Below are 18,342 nucleotides of genomic sequence, written 5' to 3' on the forward strand. Positions count from 1 at the left end.
CAATGAGTTTACCCAGCTGGTCCTGCCTTCCAATTTGTTATTTCCTTGCACCTCGTTTTTGTTCTGGGATTTTGTAAGGCGCCCTACCCCTTAAATCATTCACCCAGATCTTTTACTATTAAAAAAAGCACAATGCCTAAGTTCAGGTTTGTTTGTTTTTTATATAAAGCGATCCATGCAAGTCATTTTAGGACAACAGCTTTGACTAGGAAGCACAGTGCTTTCCAGTCCAGCCCTTCATTGGGTGCTCTCAACTTCCAAAAAAAGTTTTATTTTATTTTTTATCCATGTGCTACAAAGATACATAATTGTAATGTTCTAGTTCACATTTACGATCAAATATTTTAAATACCGAGTGCGGAAAAGGTATTTTAAATAGCAATGAAGGAGCATAATTAGTTAAAGACCAACAGCAGTATCACAATTAACTTACTACACCGATTAAATTTATATGAGAACTCTAGGCATCAAGACTAGTTTTTCTTAGTGTGACAAGCTAACTAAACATTATTCTCTCTTTTAGCCACTTTAAACTACGCACAGGTCATTCAAATGCAAGTTATTGGGTAATACAATGAAGTTTCATATCCCTGTCCATCCTCACTTGTTGCATGAAAGATAAACTCTATATCAAGGGTAAACAAGCTGGCGCCCTCCTGATGTTGTCAGGTTCCACCTTCTACCAGTCCAGTTGGCAGGGCCAATGGTCAGGGGTGAGAGATGTAATTCAGTACACCTGAAGGGCACTGCATTAGCTACCCTTGTGCCACACTCTAAAGTCAATGGAGAATCTGTTGTGAATTTTAACCATTCTGAATGGCAATGAGCCATTGCAGTCCAATGTCTTCATGTGTGTGTATATATAGAGTTCCAGTGAATAAAGAAGCTCACGTACAATCCATTAATGCGGTGAAATGACAAAACAGGGCTCTGGAATGGAATCACTACGTTTCCATGGCAATTCTGAAATAGACGGACAACACTAACTAATGTACACAGGTTTTCACATTGCCTACCGAAACAAGAGGAGAAGCAGAACAAAGGGTGGGAAATGATTTTCTACATCCCGTGACATCTACGTTATTGGGTGGTGGTGCTTGGTGTTTTTTTTTTTACACCCCATAATACCAAAATTGGAAACAACAGCGTCACAATTTACATCAGGTTTCATAACGGAGCTTTGGGCATTCAAAGCTAATCTTTCAGAAAGAATTTCTGGCAGACGAAACAGATCAGAAATCTCTTTTCTCCTCTTTGCCCACCGAAGGCAATAGCAAGCAATTGTCAAAGGCCAGAATGCAGGATTGGACAGTGTAACATTAGAAGAGCTCCTACGGAACTCCCCCCCCCCACATTCCTAGAGTATCCAGATTCTGATTAGGGGCACAGGTGACATTCCAAGCCAGTTAATCCAGGGGCAATACAAGAAAAACCAAGACGAGAAGCAGCTGTAGGCAGGCCATCTTATCTCAAGTGCACAAGGCCGAGGCCAATGTGGAGAGTAGCCAATTGGTAGAGAATTCATGTTTAAAAACACAGGTAAAGAAATATTCAGTCCCCCGAGAAAGTTTCCAGGTCAAAGAAATGCACTAGGATTTGCCCGAGGATCCTTCTGATTCCTGTATCTGTAGGTGAGCCACACACCTAAGATCTGAAGAAAGGGAGGGGAGGGAGAGAAGAGAAGAGAGGGAATAAATCATTTGTTGGGGTTCATAAAGTTCTCAAGTTCCATGCCCTACCACCACCACATTTTACCTAAGTAGCCAAAACATAGTAAACATAGCTGTCCCAGGGGGCCAGGTGGGGGCCAGACTGCCATCTGGTTGTGTTGAAACAATGAGCAAGGGAGGCAAATTCCTGAGGTTTGCCTGCCTACATACTTGGCTGGTGTGTGAAGGGAGCTCCATATGCCTGGGCCACACTTCTCTTGAATGAAAGAGCTCTATGCACATCTCTAAGTATTCCCATAGAGCAGGGTCTGGAGACTTCTGTTTCAGTGTATCTGAAGAAGTGTGCATGGACATGAAAGCTCATACCAATGACAAACTTAGTTGGTCTCTAATGTGCTACTGGAAGGATTTTTTTATTATTATTTTTCACATAGAGCAGCTAATGGTAGATGTCAAGCTTTGTTTTGTTGTGGTGGTTTGTATTTTGTTTCCACAGAATGGTTCAGGAGTCAAATAGCAGAGAATGTACAATGCCTCAGAAACAGTTCAGATTTTTAAAAAAAGGCATACCCTTATTATTTCCCAAGTGGTAACTTACTTGACAAACCAATAATCAGTTGAATGATCAACGAAATGACAACTTTGCCACCACAGAAACCCGTGACAATGATTCAAGGGAAGAGCTCACAATTATTTTACGGCAGACATTTAGCACGGAAGGGTTCTCCCAAAAAAACCTTGTTGATTTTTACAAAGCAAGAGCCGTGCTTTTCTTACCTCTGTGAAACTAAAGAAGAGCCCAATGCCTCCTACAAATCTCAACACCATCCCAGAGTATTCTTTGATTATTGGGGCACATGGGTGGCATGACTGTAGCTTAACACAACTCTGTAATGAAGCAAAGATTATACACACTTAAGATGTCATCTATCCCTACACATCAAGATTGTTTTCCATATACAAGTGATACCTCTTCTAAATTATGTCCTTCCCCTCTTTTTAAAAAAAAATCGCTTGCGATGCTGCTAATTTAATGGCCAAAATTCGCAACTAGTGTCCCAAGGTTATGAAAGGTAGAAAAACCCTCTAGGTGTGATTTTAAAAGAAAAGGACCCCTGACAGTTACATCCAGTTGTGAACAACTCTGGGGTTGTGGGGCTCATCTCGCTTTACTGGCCGAGGGAGCAGACGTTTGTCCGCAGACAGTTTTTCTGAGTCATGTGGCCAGCATGACTAACCTACTTCTGGTGGAACCAGAGCAGCGCACGAAAATGCCATTTACCTTCCTGCCAGAGCGGTACCTATTTATCTACTTGCACTTTGACGTGCTTTCGAACTGCTAGGTTGGCAGGAGCTGGGACCGAGCAATGGGAGCTCACCCTGTTGCGGGTATTCGAACCGCTGACCTTCCAACTGGCAAGCCCTAGGCTCAGTGTTTTACACCACAGCACCACCCTCGTCCCTCTAGGTGTGATTAAACTCCAATAAAATGCAGGTACCTCACATGCAAGGTAAAAAAAATTATTTCTTTCGAAGACAGGCAACTGTGGATACTTGATAAGAGTTAGCTGTCCAGTACTTCTAAAAACAGGCTTTGGAGTGGAAAATGGAACCAAGTTGTTTACTCACAGCCAAGCATGTGTCCGCTTCACTGACGTTATTGAATCCGCAACAGTTTAGATTCCTCTCGATATCCTGCTTGGCATTGTTTGTGTTGTTCCATCCAACTTCTAGAAGTTTGCTCTAGAATACACAAAGAAGTTACCTATTTAGCAGGTGGGTACCCTGACAGTTCTTATTCCCCAGCATGGTTGCATAGTGAGATGTTTCAGCACTATCTCCATTGTTCCAGATCAGATACTTTATCTGAACTAACCACACAGAAGAAATTCATGTTCCCCTGTAGCTTTATGAAGGGCGCAGCCATTTATCTTCCTTCACTCATAACTTTATATGCCTTTGACCATCTGGGACTAAGGGTTGGATCCAACGTAGTGCTAAGTTAAAGTCCCTTAGTGGTACAGTATACACGCTGCACTGGTGGAACACTGCCGTGCAAAGCAAATTGCAAGCACACTATCAAAGGTTGCCACACAACAGATTGCACAAAAGAGCTGTTGTACAACAAGCTTCCAGTAGTGCAACTGTTGCACTGGGATTCCTTTGTTGCACAACCTTTAAACTTCTGCCATGTGCTAGTAAATGGGCTGTTTTATTTTCAGACGATTATCTGGCATTTCTTTGCATTACTACTTTTCCTGGCTACGGCACACTCGTGCTGGTCTTTTCAATGAGCTTTCTATGACAATGGCAAAATCACTTTCCTGAGTCGTTGTGGTAAAAAACCAGCAGAATAATCAGCGCTACGTGCAGAAGCCACTTCCAACTCTCTATGCAAAAACCCTTAAAGGTATTAGGTTAACAGAGGTTCATGTCTTCACAGCAGATATTTAGATCTCCCAAACTGTACACATCCCAATCTCTGTTTGAGGCAGTTAATCTGCAAGTGGAGAAACCCAGAATTTAGACATGCAGGGAAGACAAACATCAGATCCTTCTTCTTGAAGGAGGGTCAGATTGAGATGGAAGAGTCAGATTGGTTAACTTGATGGCTGGCATGATGGGTGTGAGGCTTGAGCCATACGCAAGTGTGTGGCAGCTTTTGAAAATTCCTGGACCCTCTGTAGCTTCCAGGTGGCATGTAGAGCATTCAGCCATCAGTGGTAATGGGTGGAGGAATAAGCGTCAGCTGTGACGGTTCATATGTATGTGAGAGAGGGCAATATATGACGGTGGCTGTGGAGCTCCATAATACCATGTATCTGTTGATTAATCTGACCATACCATACCATCCCGTGGTACCCTGGTTCCCAAACGACTTAGTTGTCGAATAAATCAGCTCCCAAACACTGCAAACCTGGAAGTGTTCTGGTTTGCGAAAGCTTTTTGGAAGCTGGACGTCTGACACGGCTTCTGGTTGAGTGCAAGAAGCTCCTGTAGCCAATCAGAAGCCGCACCTCGGTTTTTGAACGGTTTCAGGAGTCAAACAGACTCCCAGAATGGATTGAGTTCGAGAACCAAGGTACCACTGTACTATCTCGGGCTTATATGATTGAAGCTTGATCTTACCAGTGGACCATGAGTTTTAATGACTGCACTTGCCTATTTTGTAACAAATTTTAAATGCTACTAGAGAAAAACTATTTTGATTGCTCTATATGTTTTGAAATGAATTGTTACAAAATTATTTCTAGCAATGACACACATTCCTGCTCTTGCCACATTGCGAGACACTCTAGGCAGGCATCCCCAAACTGCGGCCCTCCTGATGTTTTGGCCTACAACTCCCATGATCCCTAGCTAACAGGACCAGTGGTCGGGGAAGATGGGAATTGTAGTCCAAAACATCTGGAGGGCCGAAGTTTGGGGGTGCCTGTTCTAGGTGCTTCTATATGGAAAAGCAGCACACAGATTTCGCCACAGCCATGAGCAGTTTTAGGCAAAGAAGTCACAAGTCATCTCTTACCTGCTGTTCCTTGTTCAATGTCAAACAAGCACAGGAGACCGAAAACTGTATAATAAACACTAGCAAGAGAATAATCATATACTGAAGTTACATAGTTAAGGTCAACAAGATGCACAAAATGGGGTTATTTAGCCAAGAAACTAGGCTCTCTTGGCTTGGAAGAGATGGAGCCTGATCAAGAGGCAAAGTAAGGTAATCATCACAGAAAAGAAGATTATTATTTTTTCTGGTGCCGCTAAGGGTAAGAATCAGAAACAAACTGACTCTAGACTATTCTCTGTTTTGGTTGATTGACCAGCCTGCCAGTCTGCCTGCCTTGGATCAAGTTGCTCCTTAAACCATCTTGGTTCAATCATTTCTTCATATTACCTCTACTGACAAGTGGCATTCCTAAGCCTCATTACTGGAAGCGCATTTGCTAAGCCCCCACGTGACACAAATACAATCGGGGAAAGTTTTTTTTTTTTACCCATCAATCATTTTTAAAGCAGAAGAAAGGTCTTTTGTTTCTTATCAAAGAAAGGGTGGGAAGGTGTATGGGGGAACTCTCTACTGATACCATTTTCTCCAAAACGCTGGCAGCAGTCAGGTGAGCCATTATATGCATGTCTACTCAGAAGTAAGCCCCACCGAGTGAAAGTTACCCCCGTGTAAGTTACCCCCGTGTAAGTGAGTCTGGGATTGTAACCTGAAGTATTTTAGTAAGTAACCCCTTTTCCCCCCAGCTACAGAATCATCCGCAGGAGGATCGCCGGTTGTTCCCCAAATTGGTGGAATCTCATTTCACATTGACAAAGAAATAGAGTCCTTTGTGTCTTAGACCTGATATTGGGGGATACTGTGCTAACAGAGATTCACCAGGTGCCTTCTGGTTCAACTTTTAAACATTTTATTCCACCAGGCCTATGCAGGCAATTAAGAACACATCTTTCCATAACAGTTAGCTGACTTTTTATTTTATTTTATTTGCATGGTTTTATGTATTATTGTTGTAAACCACTTTGCTTTTATTAATGCAATAGTGGAATATAAATATTTTACAAGTAATAAATAAATAAATAATATTTTTCCTACATTGGGGTGGAGAATCTATAGCTCGCCAGATGTTGCTGGATAACAATACACATCATCCCTGATCATTGGTAATACTGGCAGGGGCTGACAGGTGTTATAAATAATAAAAACAATATGATGAATATTAACTAACATTTATCATCATATTTCTCATGTAACTTTTAAAAAAACCCAGGCATGGCAACTAATAAAAAGTATAAAACATCCAACATTTAGAACGAGGCAATAAAAACAGAAACAATTGATTCATATTATGCACACACAAACTACAAACACACCTTGCCCCATAAAGATTGGCACAATCAATATCAGCACAGTACATAATCAATAACCAAAGACCCTTATAAGTTGGTAATTAATAATGAACAGCCCATCACATACCAGCAAATCCAAGCAGAGGAGTGTCTTAATCTGGTGCTGAAAAGACAGGAATGTTGGCACCAGGTGGGCCTCGCTGGGAAAATTATTCCCTTCGTGGAAGGTCACAACCAAAAAGTCCCTGTCCCTTGTCACTAACTCCGAAACTATCTCAGAGGCGGCCTTAAATGTTAATTTTAGGCACACACTGGACACTTGCAAGTCTAAATGCACTTTCTGTAGGGTGGAAATGCATGGATGCGAAGTCTAACAGTGGACAGATCATACCATAGCCAGTATATGTACACGGCAAATCTATTCCAGCTGGGAAGCAGCTAGATAAGTATGGCAATTCAAGCAGGGCTTTTAGGCAGCTGGGAAAGGGCAAGTGGGTCTCCCATGTACAAGAATTCTTCTCTCGCTGGGCTTCTAAGTATGTACCCTACAATCTTGTGTGTGACATAAGCAGTGCTGCCTTCTAGAAGAAAACAAGATTGCTGCAAGAAGCGTAAGATATAGAATTGCTTCAGAAAGCCCAGAAAACAAGCTGGCATTCCTTATCGGTGATCTGTAACTATTTCAAGGAAACCAGTTATACCACCACCGTCTTGTGACCCATTTATAGATGGAGAACTGTTTGCTTTTCCAAACAGGGGTTTTTTTGGGGGGGGGGCAGAAATGTCATAACTGGGTCAGGGGCCAACCATGTGACAAATGTTCCTTGTGCTTTAGGTGACTCTGTGCATTTAGACTGAGCTGCAATGCAAGGAGTCGTCGAGGCAGATGAAGGGGGGGGAAATAGGGTTACAAATAGCTCAGTGGAAAATGGGTTGTGTGTTAGAAAAACTGCCCAGGTCGAAGGATACGAAGAAGAGCAACACCTGGTGGTGTTTGATGGCGCCGATCAGCCCCACCAGAGCAATCAGGAAGAGAAATATCCCCACCGCAATGACGACTCCGACCACCCGAAAGCTGGAGATGAGGCCAAAACCGATGCCCCATGCTGCGATTCCAATCAGCAGCAGGCTCACCAACTGGAAGGAAAAGCGAGAGAGGAAAAAGGATTACTGGGATTTCCTAAAAAGCAAAAGAGAGAGAAAGATATAAAGCTGAAATCCATGCACATTGCAATTAGTCCCACAGAGCTCGGTGAAACTTACTACCAAGTTCAAGGTGTTACTTTTAGGAGAATTTGGGACCTTAATATTTTGGGACCAGTTTCCCTCCAAGATCACATTACCCTATATATACCCACTCGACTGCTCCAAACTGCAGAACAGTGGCATGTAATACTTACTCCGCATCTGTACAAAACTGACCTTTGGAACTCCCTGCCTATTGACAACAGGCAGGCACCTTCACAGCACTTATTTGCAGCGTCTGCAAAAAAACTTTTTTTTTTTGCAAGCCTATCCAGATACGTAGATTGAGAACAGGTACTTTAATCTGGATTTTAGCTTACTGTGGAGTTTGCTTGTTTTTAAAGTGTTTTAAATAGCTGCTTTTAACTGTTTGTTTGTTTGTTTGTTTTTACTGATACTGTAATGTCATTGTTTTGTCCTGCTCTGAGGTTTTTTGTTTTTTTAAACAATCAATTGGTATATAAATTTTATGAAATAAGTACTGTAAATAGGAAAAAAATTATCAAGCCAAGGATTGGGTTGCATAGCTCATGTTGAAAACTTTAAGTGAAAGTTTTGGGTGTGTGTGTTTTAAAAAAGAGAGGAAGAACCAAACATAAATGGGGGGGGGCACGTGGAGGAGCGGCGGATGGAAGGAAAATAGCCTTCATGTCCATTTTCCTTTTATACAAGTTTTGCTTCCATGGAGCTTCGATTACGAACTGCCCTCTACTTGTCCCAAACAACCAGGAAAAGATAGTTACTCCAAGCAAAACAGACTTTTGCCAACTGGGATGATTTCTTTCAAGTCACCAATGCCTACAAATAGTCAACGGAGCGGGGTAGGGAGTTTTTTTCCCCATGAGCAGTCCTATAACATTCTTGGAAATATTCTACTAGGCGGTCAGATCAGGCTGTTGTGTACTGACCCAGAAGGATGAATAATATGTCGTTGATTTGTTAGACGCATTGTTTCGACACCCATGAGCAAGTGAAGAGAATTGCTTTAAATTCACAACAATTAAGTCGCACAGGAAATTAATTGTGATCCTCGGCTGTTCAAACGGCATGAGAAATCTCACACCACAGACACGTAACCGCAGACTGAGCTGCCAACGTGTTATCTTCAGCATTCTCTATACTGCTGACACAGGAGGCAGCAAGATGAAGACTTGACCTAATACACGTCATTTGCTGGGAAGAGTGCATCCAATATCATTAATAGGAAGACAGCTTTTTACTCTTACCAAGCCCTTCTTGTCTGAATTTGATCAAAGCAAGTTTGAAAACCTTGGGGATACAGCTGTCTTTCCTGTTCTGGATGACATTTTGAAGTGGAAGATTAGGTTCAGCTAGGTCATCTTGCAAGGTCATGTTTTATATGCAGGAAGCTCCTGCCTTTCCTGTGTTTCCGTAAGCCACAGTAAGTTTGAGCCACCTAAGTCTGTGCTATAATGTGGGAGAAGTGAAGGCAATGTTAGATAGCAGTGAACTGAGAAGGCCAAGAATTTATCTTGCAGAAATATCTGTGAAGTTTGACGGTTCACCTAGCAAGTGAACTGGACTGAACTGCAATGTAAATTGCAAGGTTTCGATTTTCAAAGAAGTTTCTTCCCAAACCAGTAATGATTTCCTCCAGTACCCTAAACCGGGAAGTCTGCTAATACAATTCACAAAAACAGGAACCACCAGCTTTTGAAAGAAGCCAGAATCCAATAGTTCCCATTGTATTTTTCCAAAGCAAAATTGGTAAAATGGCCCCCAAGCTTCCAAAATAAAAGCCAAGAAAAACCGTTCAGTCTCTTGAGCAGGCACCCCCAAACTTCGACCCTCCAGATGTTTTGGACTACAATTCCCATCATCCCTGACCATTGGTCCTGTTAGCTAGGGATCATGGGAGTTGTAGGCCAAAACATCTGGAGGGCCGCAGTTTGGGGATGCCTGCTCTTGAGTAACATGCTCACCGCTTGATAACAAAATTGGAGATTTGGTGATTCTTACAGGGCAATCCTATGAATTGCAGAATCCTATGCTGCAGAAAACCCCACTGAATTCAATGGTGGCTTACTCTCAAGTAAATGGGTACTGTGTTCAACAACACACTCCCAAGCATAGGACAGCAGCCTAAATAAGCAACAAACACTTATTGGAAACATCTTTCTTGCAATATAAACTAGCAAATCTGAAATCTCCAACCGTCTGAAGCAGTGGCAGGGAACTGCAGAGCTGGAGGCTGAATGAGACCCCTGCTCTGCTTCACACCCTGTGTTTTCCCCTCTGACTGAAATGTGTACCAAAACACTAATGATTTCTTGCTTTCCTGGACAGAGAAAGATGTGAGAATGTGCGTAGAAACTAGTCTACCGTATAAACTAGTCTACCGTATAAAGGTAACATTTACATTGGTTTCTCGGCCCATTTTTGCCTCTGGCATTCACTGACATGTGGTCCTTGAAAGGTTGCCAAGAAGGAAATGTGGCCTTCTGGCTGAAAGCTATTCTCCGTCCCCGCTCTAAAAATTTGCCTAAACCACTTATCCAGTTGTGCAAGCCAGCCACAAATGTGCCCCTACCCGCTTTGCCTAAAGGAAGGAATGGTTTAGCTCAGCGGTGTCCAAACTTTTTTCAAAGAGGGCCAGATTTGATGAGGTGAAGGGCCGTGGGGGCTGACCAAAGCACCAACCAAAGTTGTTGACCTTTTTTAGGATTGAAGTTGTTGAGGTTTTTTTTTAGGATTGTACTCCAGGAAATAAACTGCCACAGGGGCTGGATTAGGCCCCCGAAATAGACTTTGGACATGCCTGGTTTAGCTCAATCCATTATTGGTGCCAAATGTTCCACCTGTCCTTGGGCAGGAGCGGCTATTATGTTACAGCACAACAGAAGCTTCCTCAAGGAAACTAGCAGGTCTATGCCATGTTCCACTCAAACTGAGGTTACAGGTGCAGTAACTGCATCAGAAAGGCTTGACCCTGACCCTTATGGTAAAACTTTCTTGCCAGCTGAGGGGAAGAATCCAAGGATGTTTGTGTGCATTCATGTACAATGGTTAGTTTAATTTATTATGTTTGGGGGAAAGAGCATGATTAGGGCTTTCTTCATCAACTCCTGTGGGGCTTTACGCAGTGATATTATAGGATGACTGAGTTAATTTTCTTATTTTTATGTTTGGCTGGTTGAGTACTTCTTTGATGGTTCCCTAACTGTTTCACTTAGTGACTATTTTTGTGTGTGTTGCAGCCTGTACATTTGTGAAACATTTTCTGTCAGCCACATGCTTTTCTCTTACACTTGCTGTAACCAAATAGGTGTATATAAGCTCTGAGTTTTGTTTCTTCGTTTGTTTTTCTATGATATGTAAAGTCCTAATAAACGGTTCTTTTCTTTTCTTTTAAGGGCTTGACCCTCCGCAGTAAAGCCAACCCAAGTCGGGTGTTAAGTAACCAGAACTAGAAGTTGGGTACAAGCACCCAAAGCAACTGTCCAGACCACCCATGTTCCAAAGGGCACCAATGAAGTGCTCCATGAGGTGCATTCTGGGATGTCTTGAAAATGATACAACTCATACTCAGCCAATTCAGATTCAAAGCTGACAAGATTCCCACAGAAATTAGAGCGGTCCCTATTTCAGGTCAGGCTTTTTATCCATGTAGCCTAGTATTACAGACTCCGAGACCCTGGAGAACATCTGCTAGTGCAGGCACCCCCAAACTCGGCCCTCCAGATGTTTTGGGACTACAACTCCCATCATCCCTAGCTAACAGGACCAGTGGTCAGGGATGATGGGAATTGCAGTCTGAAAACATCTGGAGGGCCGTGTTTGGGGGTGCCTGTGCTAGTGATTCCTTCCCATCACCTGTTACCTGATTCCCCATCCCACCCCAGCCACTTTCAGCATGCAAAGCATGGTCCTCTACCCATTGAATGATGGCCCCTCACATACAGTCCGTATATATGAGCTTAACCTGATGGTGTGAAGGTAAAACACCACTTATATATGATTATTCTGCCATACAAGCCTGTTTACTCCATAAGAGCTGTTGAGCAGACTGGGGTTTCTTTCCCCACTTCCATTTCCCCGGAAGTGGCTGAAGCACGACTGCAAGGAGGGGACTGACATTTTTAGGTCAGAGGGTCACAATCCCCCATGAAAACCTTCTGGGGGAGTTGGAGCGGGAGGTGGGGGACATGCCAGTGTGGCAGGCAGGGCCAGAAGCAAAAGTAGGCTGGGTGAAAAGTAAACAGGGGCAGAGCAAAGGATGTGACTCACCCTTGTACGGAAAGCTACATTCTGCCCATGCAAAACTCAGAAGCTTCTAGATAACACATCGCAGTTCAAGGACACATTCCAGCCAGGCAAAAGCACTTGAGGGTTTATGAGGAGTGTGGTCTGGGAGGAGGCAAGGCCTAGAGAGTCCCAAGGGCCAGTTTCAAAGGCCTGGGGGGGTCCTTCGGTCAAAGATTCCCCACCCCTGCACAACAGGACACAGCAGAGGGCTTTCTCTGTGCCCCCACCAAGATAGTGGGACTCCCTCAGGAGTGTATTCCTGCAGACATTTAAAACCCCCTGTTAAGATCTTTTCAAGGGATGGATCCCACCCACCCACCCCATCCTGTTTTTAGACAGACAGGTACCGCAGATAACAAAGTCATTGCTCTTCCGTTGTTTAATTGTAGTGTTGTTTTATTTTTCTCCCAGCATTTCATCATAGAATCCTAGAGTTGGAAGGGACCCTGAGGATCATCTAGTCCAACCCCCTGGAATGCAGGAATAGGCAGCTGTCCCGCACGGGGATCAAACCTGAAACTATTGGCGTTATCGGCACCGCGCTCTAACCAACTGAGCTGCTCTAGCATGACCTGATATTATCATTTACATTATTGCAGGCCACCCTGGGTGCTATAAAGAATGCCACGATTCTTCTAGTTAATTAATTTCAAAAACTACTCAAGCATCCGGATTTTTAACCAGTATCAAATTTAAACTTCAAATGGCTTCAGTAATCCCTTGGAAATCCCTAAATAGCTCTCCGGAGTCCAGCATTAACCAAACACCTTGTTTACCAGTCTCCTTGATCTTGTTCCCCCGCCTACTCCAGTTCCCTGCTCCAAGTACATAAAGGCAGGTAATCAAAATGAGCTGAGAGGTGTAACTTACAGGTCCCGTAATTAAATGCCTAGCAGATGACGACTGGACAGACCCGGAGATGTTCCACACATTACGTGGCAAGATAAGCACCTTTGCCATGGTTACATCCTTGTGAAAAAATCCCAGGACAATAGATTTCTCATTCATACAAAAAAAGAAAACACACAAGACAAAAAAAACCTGAAAAAGACTAATAACATTTCTATCATTCATCCTCTTTTCCCTCTCTCCCCCTAAAAAAGACTTCCAGTGTTCCGTGTTTAATTTAATTTAAGTTTGAAGACAAATATGATTTATTACGTTTTTCATATGTATTTAAGTTCAAGGTGTAAGTTTATGTATTGTTATTTTTTTCTGATTTTTGGTTTACTTATTACATTTGGTTATCATTATTCTGTTTTTGTTATTATTTGTTATTACTATTTTTTTCTTAATGTTTAATTGTTTATATGTAAGTATGTGTGGGTGTTTATTTTTTATGTATATTTCATGTAAATAATTATGGCAATAAAGTTATTTTAAATTAAAAAAAAAAAAATCCCAGGACAAGGCCCTGTTTCGACAATTCTCCATCAGCAATGTTTTAATGGTCAGAGCATACCATTAAAACATTGCTGATGAAGAATTGTTGAAACAGGGCCTTGTCCTGGGATTTTTTCCACTGGAATTTATGTTTATTTACCTCATTATCATACTGGGATTGATTCCTATTTGAATTCATCATTACATAAATAAAATCTTTTGAAGACTTACTTGAAATTCATGCTTACATCCTTGCCCACAGTGTCCAAATCACACACATGTATCTGTGATGTTTTCACGTGTTTGTGTCAGGATGTAGTGTACGGTGTGGCTTTTGACATATTATGAAGAACGTCCTTGGAAGGGATACACCCCTGGCTAGAATAGCATTGTCAGCTTTTTCTTTCTCTAATAGCACAAGTGAGATCCTGCTCCATTGTATCCCCCCCCCCAAAACCAGGCTTTCCTCTACTCCTCCAGTCAGTCAGCCAGCATCTCATACTACTTAACACTCTAAGGCAGGCATGTCAAACCTGCGGCCCTCCAGATGTTTTGGCCTACAACTCCCATGATCCCTAGCTAGCAGGACCAGTGGTTGGGGAAGATGGGAATTGTAGTCCAAAACATCTGGAGGGCCGCAGGTTTGACATGCCTGCTCTAAGGCAACCTTTCTCAACCTTGGGTCCCCAGATGTTGTTGGCTAATGGCCATTATCCCTGACCACTGGGTCCTGCTAGCTAGGGGACATCTGGGGAATCAAGGTTGAGAAAGACTGCTCTAAAGTCTCATTGGGATATTTTTAGGTGACTGTCCCCTCTGTCTTCCATTTTGGCTTCCCCCCACCAGTTACATTAAAATCTTGGCTATGTCCATCATCTATGGAGAACTCTCTGTTCTGTCCCTGGGGACATTTTTCAGTCTGGAACAAGGAAAGACCTATGCAAACAATGTGAGGATTCTTTCTACATTCGACATATCTTATGTGCCTCCTTCCTTTCCCACCACTTCATTCTATTTCCCCTCCAACTCAGTTGTCAGTATGCTTCCTCTCAGGAATATGCACAGCCTAAACATTTCTGATTCCTTTCAGCTTTCGCTTTTTAGTTTGTTTCCTTTTGGTTTTTCCTTTTAGTTCTTTTCCTTTAAAGTTTCTTCTTTTTAAAGTTACAAACATTGGCATTGCTCCATGTCTAGGGGTACCTCTCTCTTGACCATAACTGATGCTGGTAAGTATACACATGGGAAGATTTGAAGCAGCATTATTCTCTAGGGTAACAATGCTTGAGCTTGGTTTGTTAGGATGCAATTCAGAAAGTGATGTTACTGCATTGCAGGATTGATATCGTTTTCCAAAGGTAACCACCATTATTTACAGGGCCGTCTTTACCCAGTGGTGCAAAGGGTGCACCCCTGGGGGGCGCCAAATTCTGGGGGGCGCCAAATGTATACCTGCTGTATGCCGGTCCCCCTCGATTGGTGGCAGTGAAAAGCAATGGAGCGAAAGTCCCCTCCCCATCGCTCTGTTACTCTGTAGCATCAAATATTCCCGACGAGTCAGGAAACATATCAGTTTTTCCCAATTCATTGTCGTTACAGGTGAGCGATTCCCCGCCCCTCAAAAAGCTCAACAACTTTGAGTTCGCCCCCCCCCAAAGCTCAATAAAAGTCAATTTGGGGGCGGCTGAACTAAATTTGGGGGTGCTGGGCCAATCTTTGCACCCCGGCGGTACATATGCTAAAGATGGCCCTGATTATTTTTTGGGGGGGGAGCAACTGCTGTAAGGGCACAGGGATCCACCCATTCTGTTTGTGGAAGCGTCTGTGGAATATGAGATTACTCTAAGGTAGCTCATATGAAGTCTATCTACCCCAGGACAATGTCTTCCACAGTAGTCAATCAGATGTTGTTGTTGTTGTTTAGTCGTTTAGTCTTGTTCGACTCTTCGTGACCCCGTGGACCAGAGCATGCCAGGCACTCCTGTCTTCCACTGCCTCCCGCTGTTTGGTCAAACTCATGTTTGTAGCTTCAAGAACACTGTCCAGCCACCTCGTCCTCTGTCGTCCCCTTCTCCTTGTGCCCTCCATCTTTCCCAACATCAGGGTCTTTTCCAGGGAGTCTTCTCTTCTCATGAGGTGGCCAAAGTATTGGAGCCTCAGCTTCATGATCTGTCCTTCCAGGGAGCACTCGAGGCTGATTTCCTTCAGAATGGATAGGTTTGATCTTCTTGCAGTCCATGGGACTCTCAAGAGTCTCCTCCAGCACCAAAATTCAAAAGCATCAATTCTTCGGCGATCAGCCTTCTTTATGGTCCAGCTCTCACTTCCATACATCACTACTGGGAAAACCATAGCTTTAACTATACGGACCTTTGTCGGCAAGGTGATGTCTCTGCTTTTTAAGATGCTGTCTAGGTTTGTCATTGCTTTTCTCCCAAGAAGCAGGCGTCTTTTCATTTCATGACGGCTGTCACCATCTGCAGTGATCAAGGAGCCCAGGAAAGTAAAATCTCTCACTGCCTCCATTTCTTCCCCTTCTATTTGCCAGGTGGTGATGGTACCAGTGCCCATGATCTTAGTTTTTTGATGTTGAGCTTCAGACCATATTTTGCGCTCTCCTCTTTCACCCTCATTAAAAGGTTCTTTAATTCCTCCTCACTTTCTGCCATCAAGGTTGTGTCATCTGCGTATCTAAGTCAATCAGATGGACTACTCCAGTACTCCAAGTCCACAAGCAGATCATGAGGGCAACTGCCCACACCCTAGCAACTAGTATTCAGGCACAATCTAATCTCTGAACCTGGAAGTGGGATATATATTGATCCTGACTTGTGGCCACTGACAGCCTATGGGCAGATTTGGTCTAACCCCCTTTTAAAGTCATTTAAGCTACATATGACCCAGTGTCACATTTTGCAACAGCAATTTCTGTAGGTTAACTGTTTAAACATGTTTCACTTCCAGGTGGATATTACGTTGTATTTTTTCCTGTTCTATTTTGATATGGTCTGTGCTGTGCACTAATTCCAGTGCTTGGGGGGGGGTTGTACTCAAGGGTACGCAATACCGACACCTTTTTCTTCGAATGTTAAAAATGTGGCACTTGCTGTAACAACTTTGTAACAACTGTACCTTTTTTCTAAAAATAATGACTGGTTAATTCTGTTGAATCCCAAGTTACCTTTGCGCTATAGCACTGCAGTCCTAAATCTTTTGGGGGCTGGGGACATATTTGGAAGCTTAAGCAACTTCCACTGGCAGCTCAAAATATCCATTTCACGGAAGAAACTGTGTCTGAGGTAGCCGTTGTGCCCATGGGCACCGTCTTGGAGATCCCAGCACTATATGAAGTAGCAGCAAAGACTGTAAACTAAAGTGATTCTGGCCCACTTACGTGCCATAGGTTCCTACTTCTGGCTTAGTTAGCCAGAAGTAGCTTCCACTGATTTCAGTGGAGCGCACTTTCAAATAATTGCTTAGGGATCCATACCAGCAGTTTTGTTTTTTACAAAAATAAACAAGTTTTGTCCAATGTACAGACCCAGTCAAAACACAGAGATACAAGGCATCTTAAACAGATTAAAGAGTCCACTGCTGCCACATCAGGGAAACAAAGAATAAAAGCTGTGATCACATGGCTTATAGGCAAGCTTCCTAAACAAAAGCACAACACTTAAACTTAGGAGGAAATTACTTGTCTTTATATGTTTTAAAGTGAAAGGGACTGAATACGAAAAATAGGTTCAAGAGATTAATAAAGCCTGTGGCACTTTAAAAAAAAATATCGACATAAACAGAAACGTAAGAGACCTTTTTCCATAGTATGTTACTATTTTGCAAGAACAAAACAAAGGGGAAAAAGTAAGGCAAGCAGCACAATGTCTACTCAGTTCCAACTTCCATCCAGTTCAGTGAAATTTACTCCCAGGTAAGTGGTAGAAAGGATTGCAGCTAACATCCTGCAGCACCTTGGAAACTAGGGAATTTGTAAGGTTCAAGGGGCAGAATTGACTTCCTTACCTGGCAGGTGTAGTAAATATGGCATGTAAAGGATAAGAGCTAAGGGGGAAAAGGTAGATGTCGAGTTTACCTGCTGCCTGGCCCAGTTCTTTTTTTAATGTAAGGCTACGTCATGGAAGATTTCCTAGCTCAATATGACCCACAGCACCCCTTTTGCCATTTTCTCCTGGCAGGTGTCTGCTTGTCCCTGGAAACAGATGCCTAGCAGGCAGAAGCTCAACAAGTGAGGCTTCCCCCACTGTTGGGAGGGGGAGAGACAACGCCGAATTATTACTGCCTGCTCTGCAGTCGTGTTAAAGGCAAAGGGGCAAGGTGGGCAACCTCGATGGGGGGAATTTCTGCGCCACCCAAAAAAACGAAGTGAGGAGTTCGCTTCCGGAAAAGGGTCCTCCCCCCCAAATAAAACCCAGCTTGTGGCCACGCAGCCCTTTACACCGGCGTCAAGACGGAGAAAGGGAGGCGCTTCCCGGAGCGGATTGCAAGCTGCCCCCTTCCTCCGCCTCACCCGAACAGGTGCAGCCGGCGCGCCTAAGGGGCCGGGCGGCTTTTCAGAGGCCGTTGGCTACCCGGTTTCCCAGGCCAACTCGAGAGGCTCCGCTTGGCGACCGCCCAGGCCTCAAAGGTGGCCCTTTCCCGACCCACCGGAGGAAGGGAGAGGTGGGGCCGATTGCCTCCGAGCAGCGAGGGGAAACCGGCGCGCCAGGCTCCCCGCGTGGGCCAAGGAGGCGCGCCCCGCCCGGCTCCCCCCGACGTGCGCCTCCACTCACCGTATAGAGCAGGTTGAGGGCGCACAGGCAGTTCTTGGAGCAGGAGAAGCCGCCGCAAACCATCGCGCCTCTGCGCTTGTGGCCGCCGCTACTGCGGCGATCGCCTACCGATCGAGTAGGTTTCAATAGCTGGGGGGTGG

General features: G+C 43.8%; 2 protein-coding genes across 2 annotated transcripts in view; one reads left to right on the forward strand and one right to left on the reverse strand.

Moving 5' to 3' along the window:
• Positions 1-255: 255 nt before the first annotated feature.
• Positions 256-18,338, reverse strand: TSPAN13 (tetraspanin 13). Its single transcript, XM_035128866.3, has 6 exons — positions 18,203-18,338; positions 7,494-7,661; positions 5,197-5,277; positions 3,300-3,413; positions 2,448-2,558; positions 256-1,651 (listed from the first exon to the last, which is right to left on the reverse strand). Exons 1-6 carry the CDS (start codon positions 18,263-18,265, stop codon positions 1,577-1,579), a joined length of 612 nt encoding a protein of 203 aa, XP_034984757.1. The 5' UTR covers positions 18,266-18,338; the 3' UTR covers positions 256-1,576.
• LOC132592858 (uncharacterized) overlaps positions 17,275-18,342 on the forward strand; it is a 56,037-nt gene continuing 54,969 nt past the window's right edge. The window contains exon 1 of the transcript XR_015946395.1: positions 17,275-17,343. The gene's annotated coding sequence lies outside the window, so the exon portion shown is untranslated. The remainder of the gene's footprint in view (positions 17,344-18,342) is intronic.

The sequence above is a fragment of the Zootoca vivipara genome, chromosome 11 (genome assembly GCF_965207765.1).
Source record: "Zootoca vivipara chromosome 11, rZooViv2.hap1.1, whole genome shotgun sequence".
In the NCBI taxonomy this organism is placed as follows: domain Eukaryota; kingdom Metazoa; phylum Chordata; class Lepidosauria; order Squamata; family Lacertidae; genus Zootoca; species Zootoca vivipara.

Coding starts and splice junctions, on each gene's coding strand:
- TSPAN13 (XM_035128866.3), bottom strand. CDS start 18,265: ATGGTTTGCGGCGGCTTCTCCTGCTCCAAGAACTGCCTGTGCGCCCTC. Junction 5,278..7,493: donor ACCAGGTGTTGCTCTTCTTC/GTATCCTTCGAC, acceptor ATGTAACTTCAG/TATATGATTATTCTCTTGCT. Junction 3,414..5,196: donor CATTGAACAAGGAACAGCAG/GTAAGAGATGAC, acceptor TGTGTATTCTAG/AGCAAACTTCTAGAAGTTGG.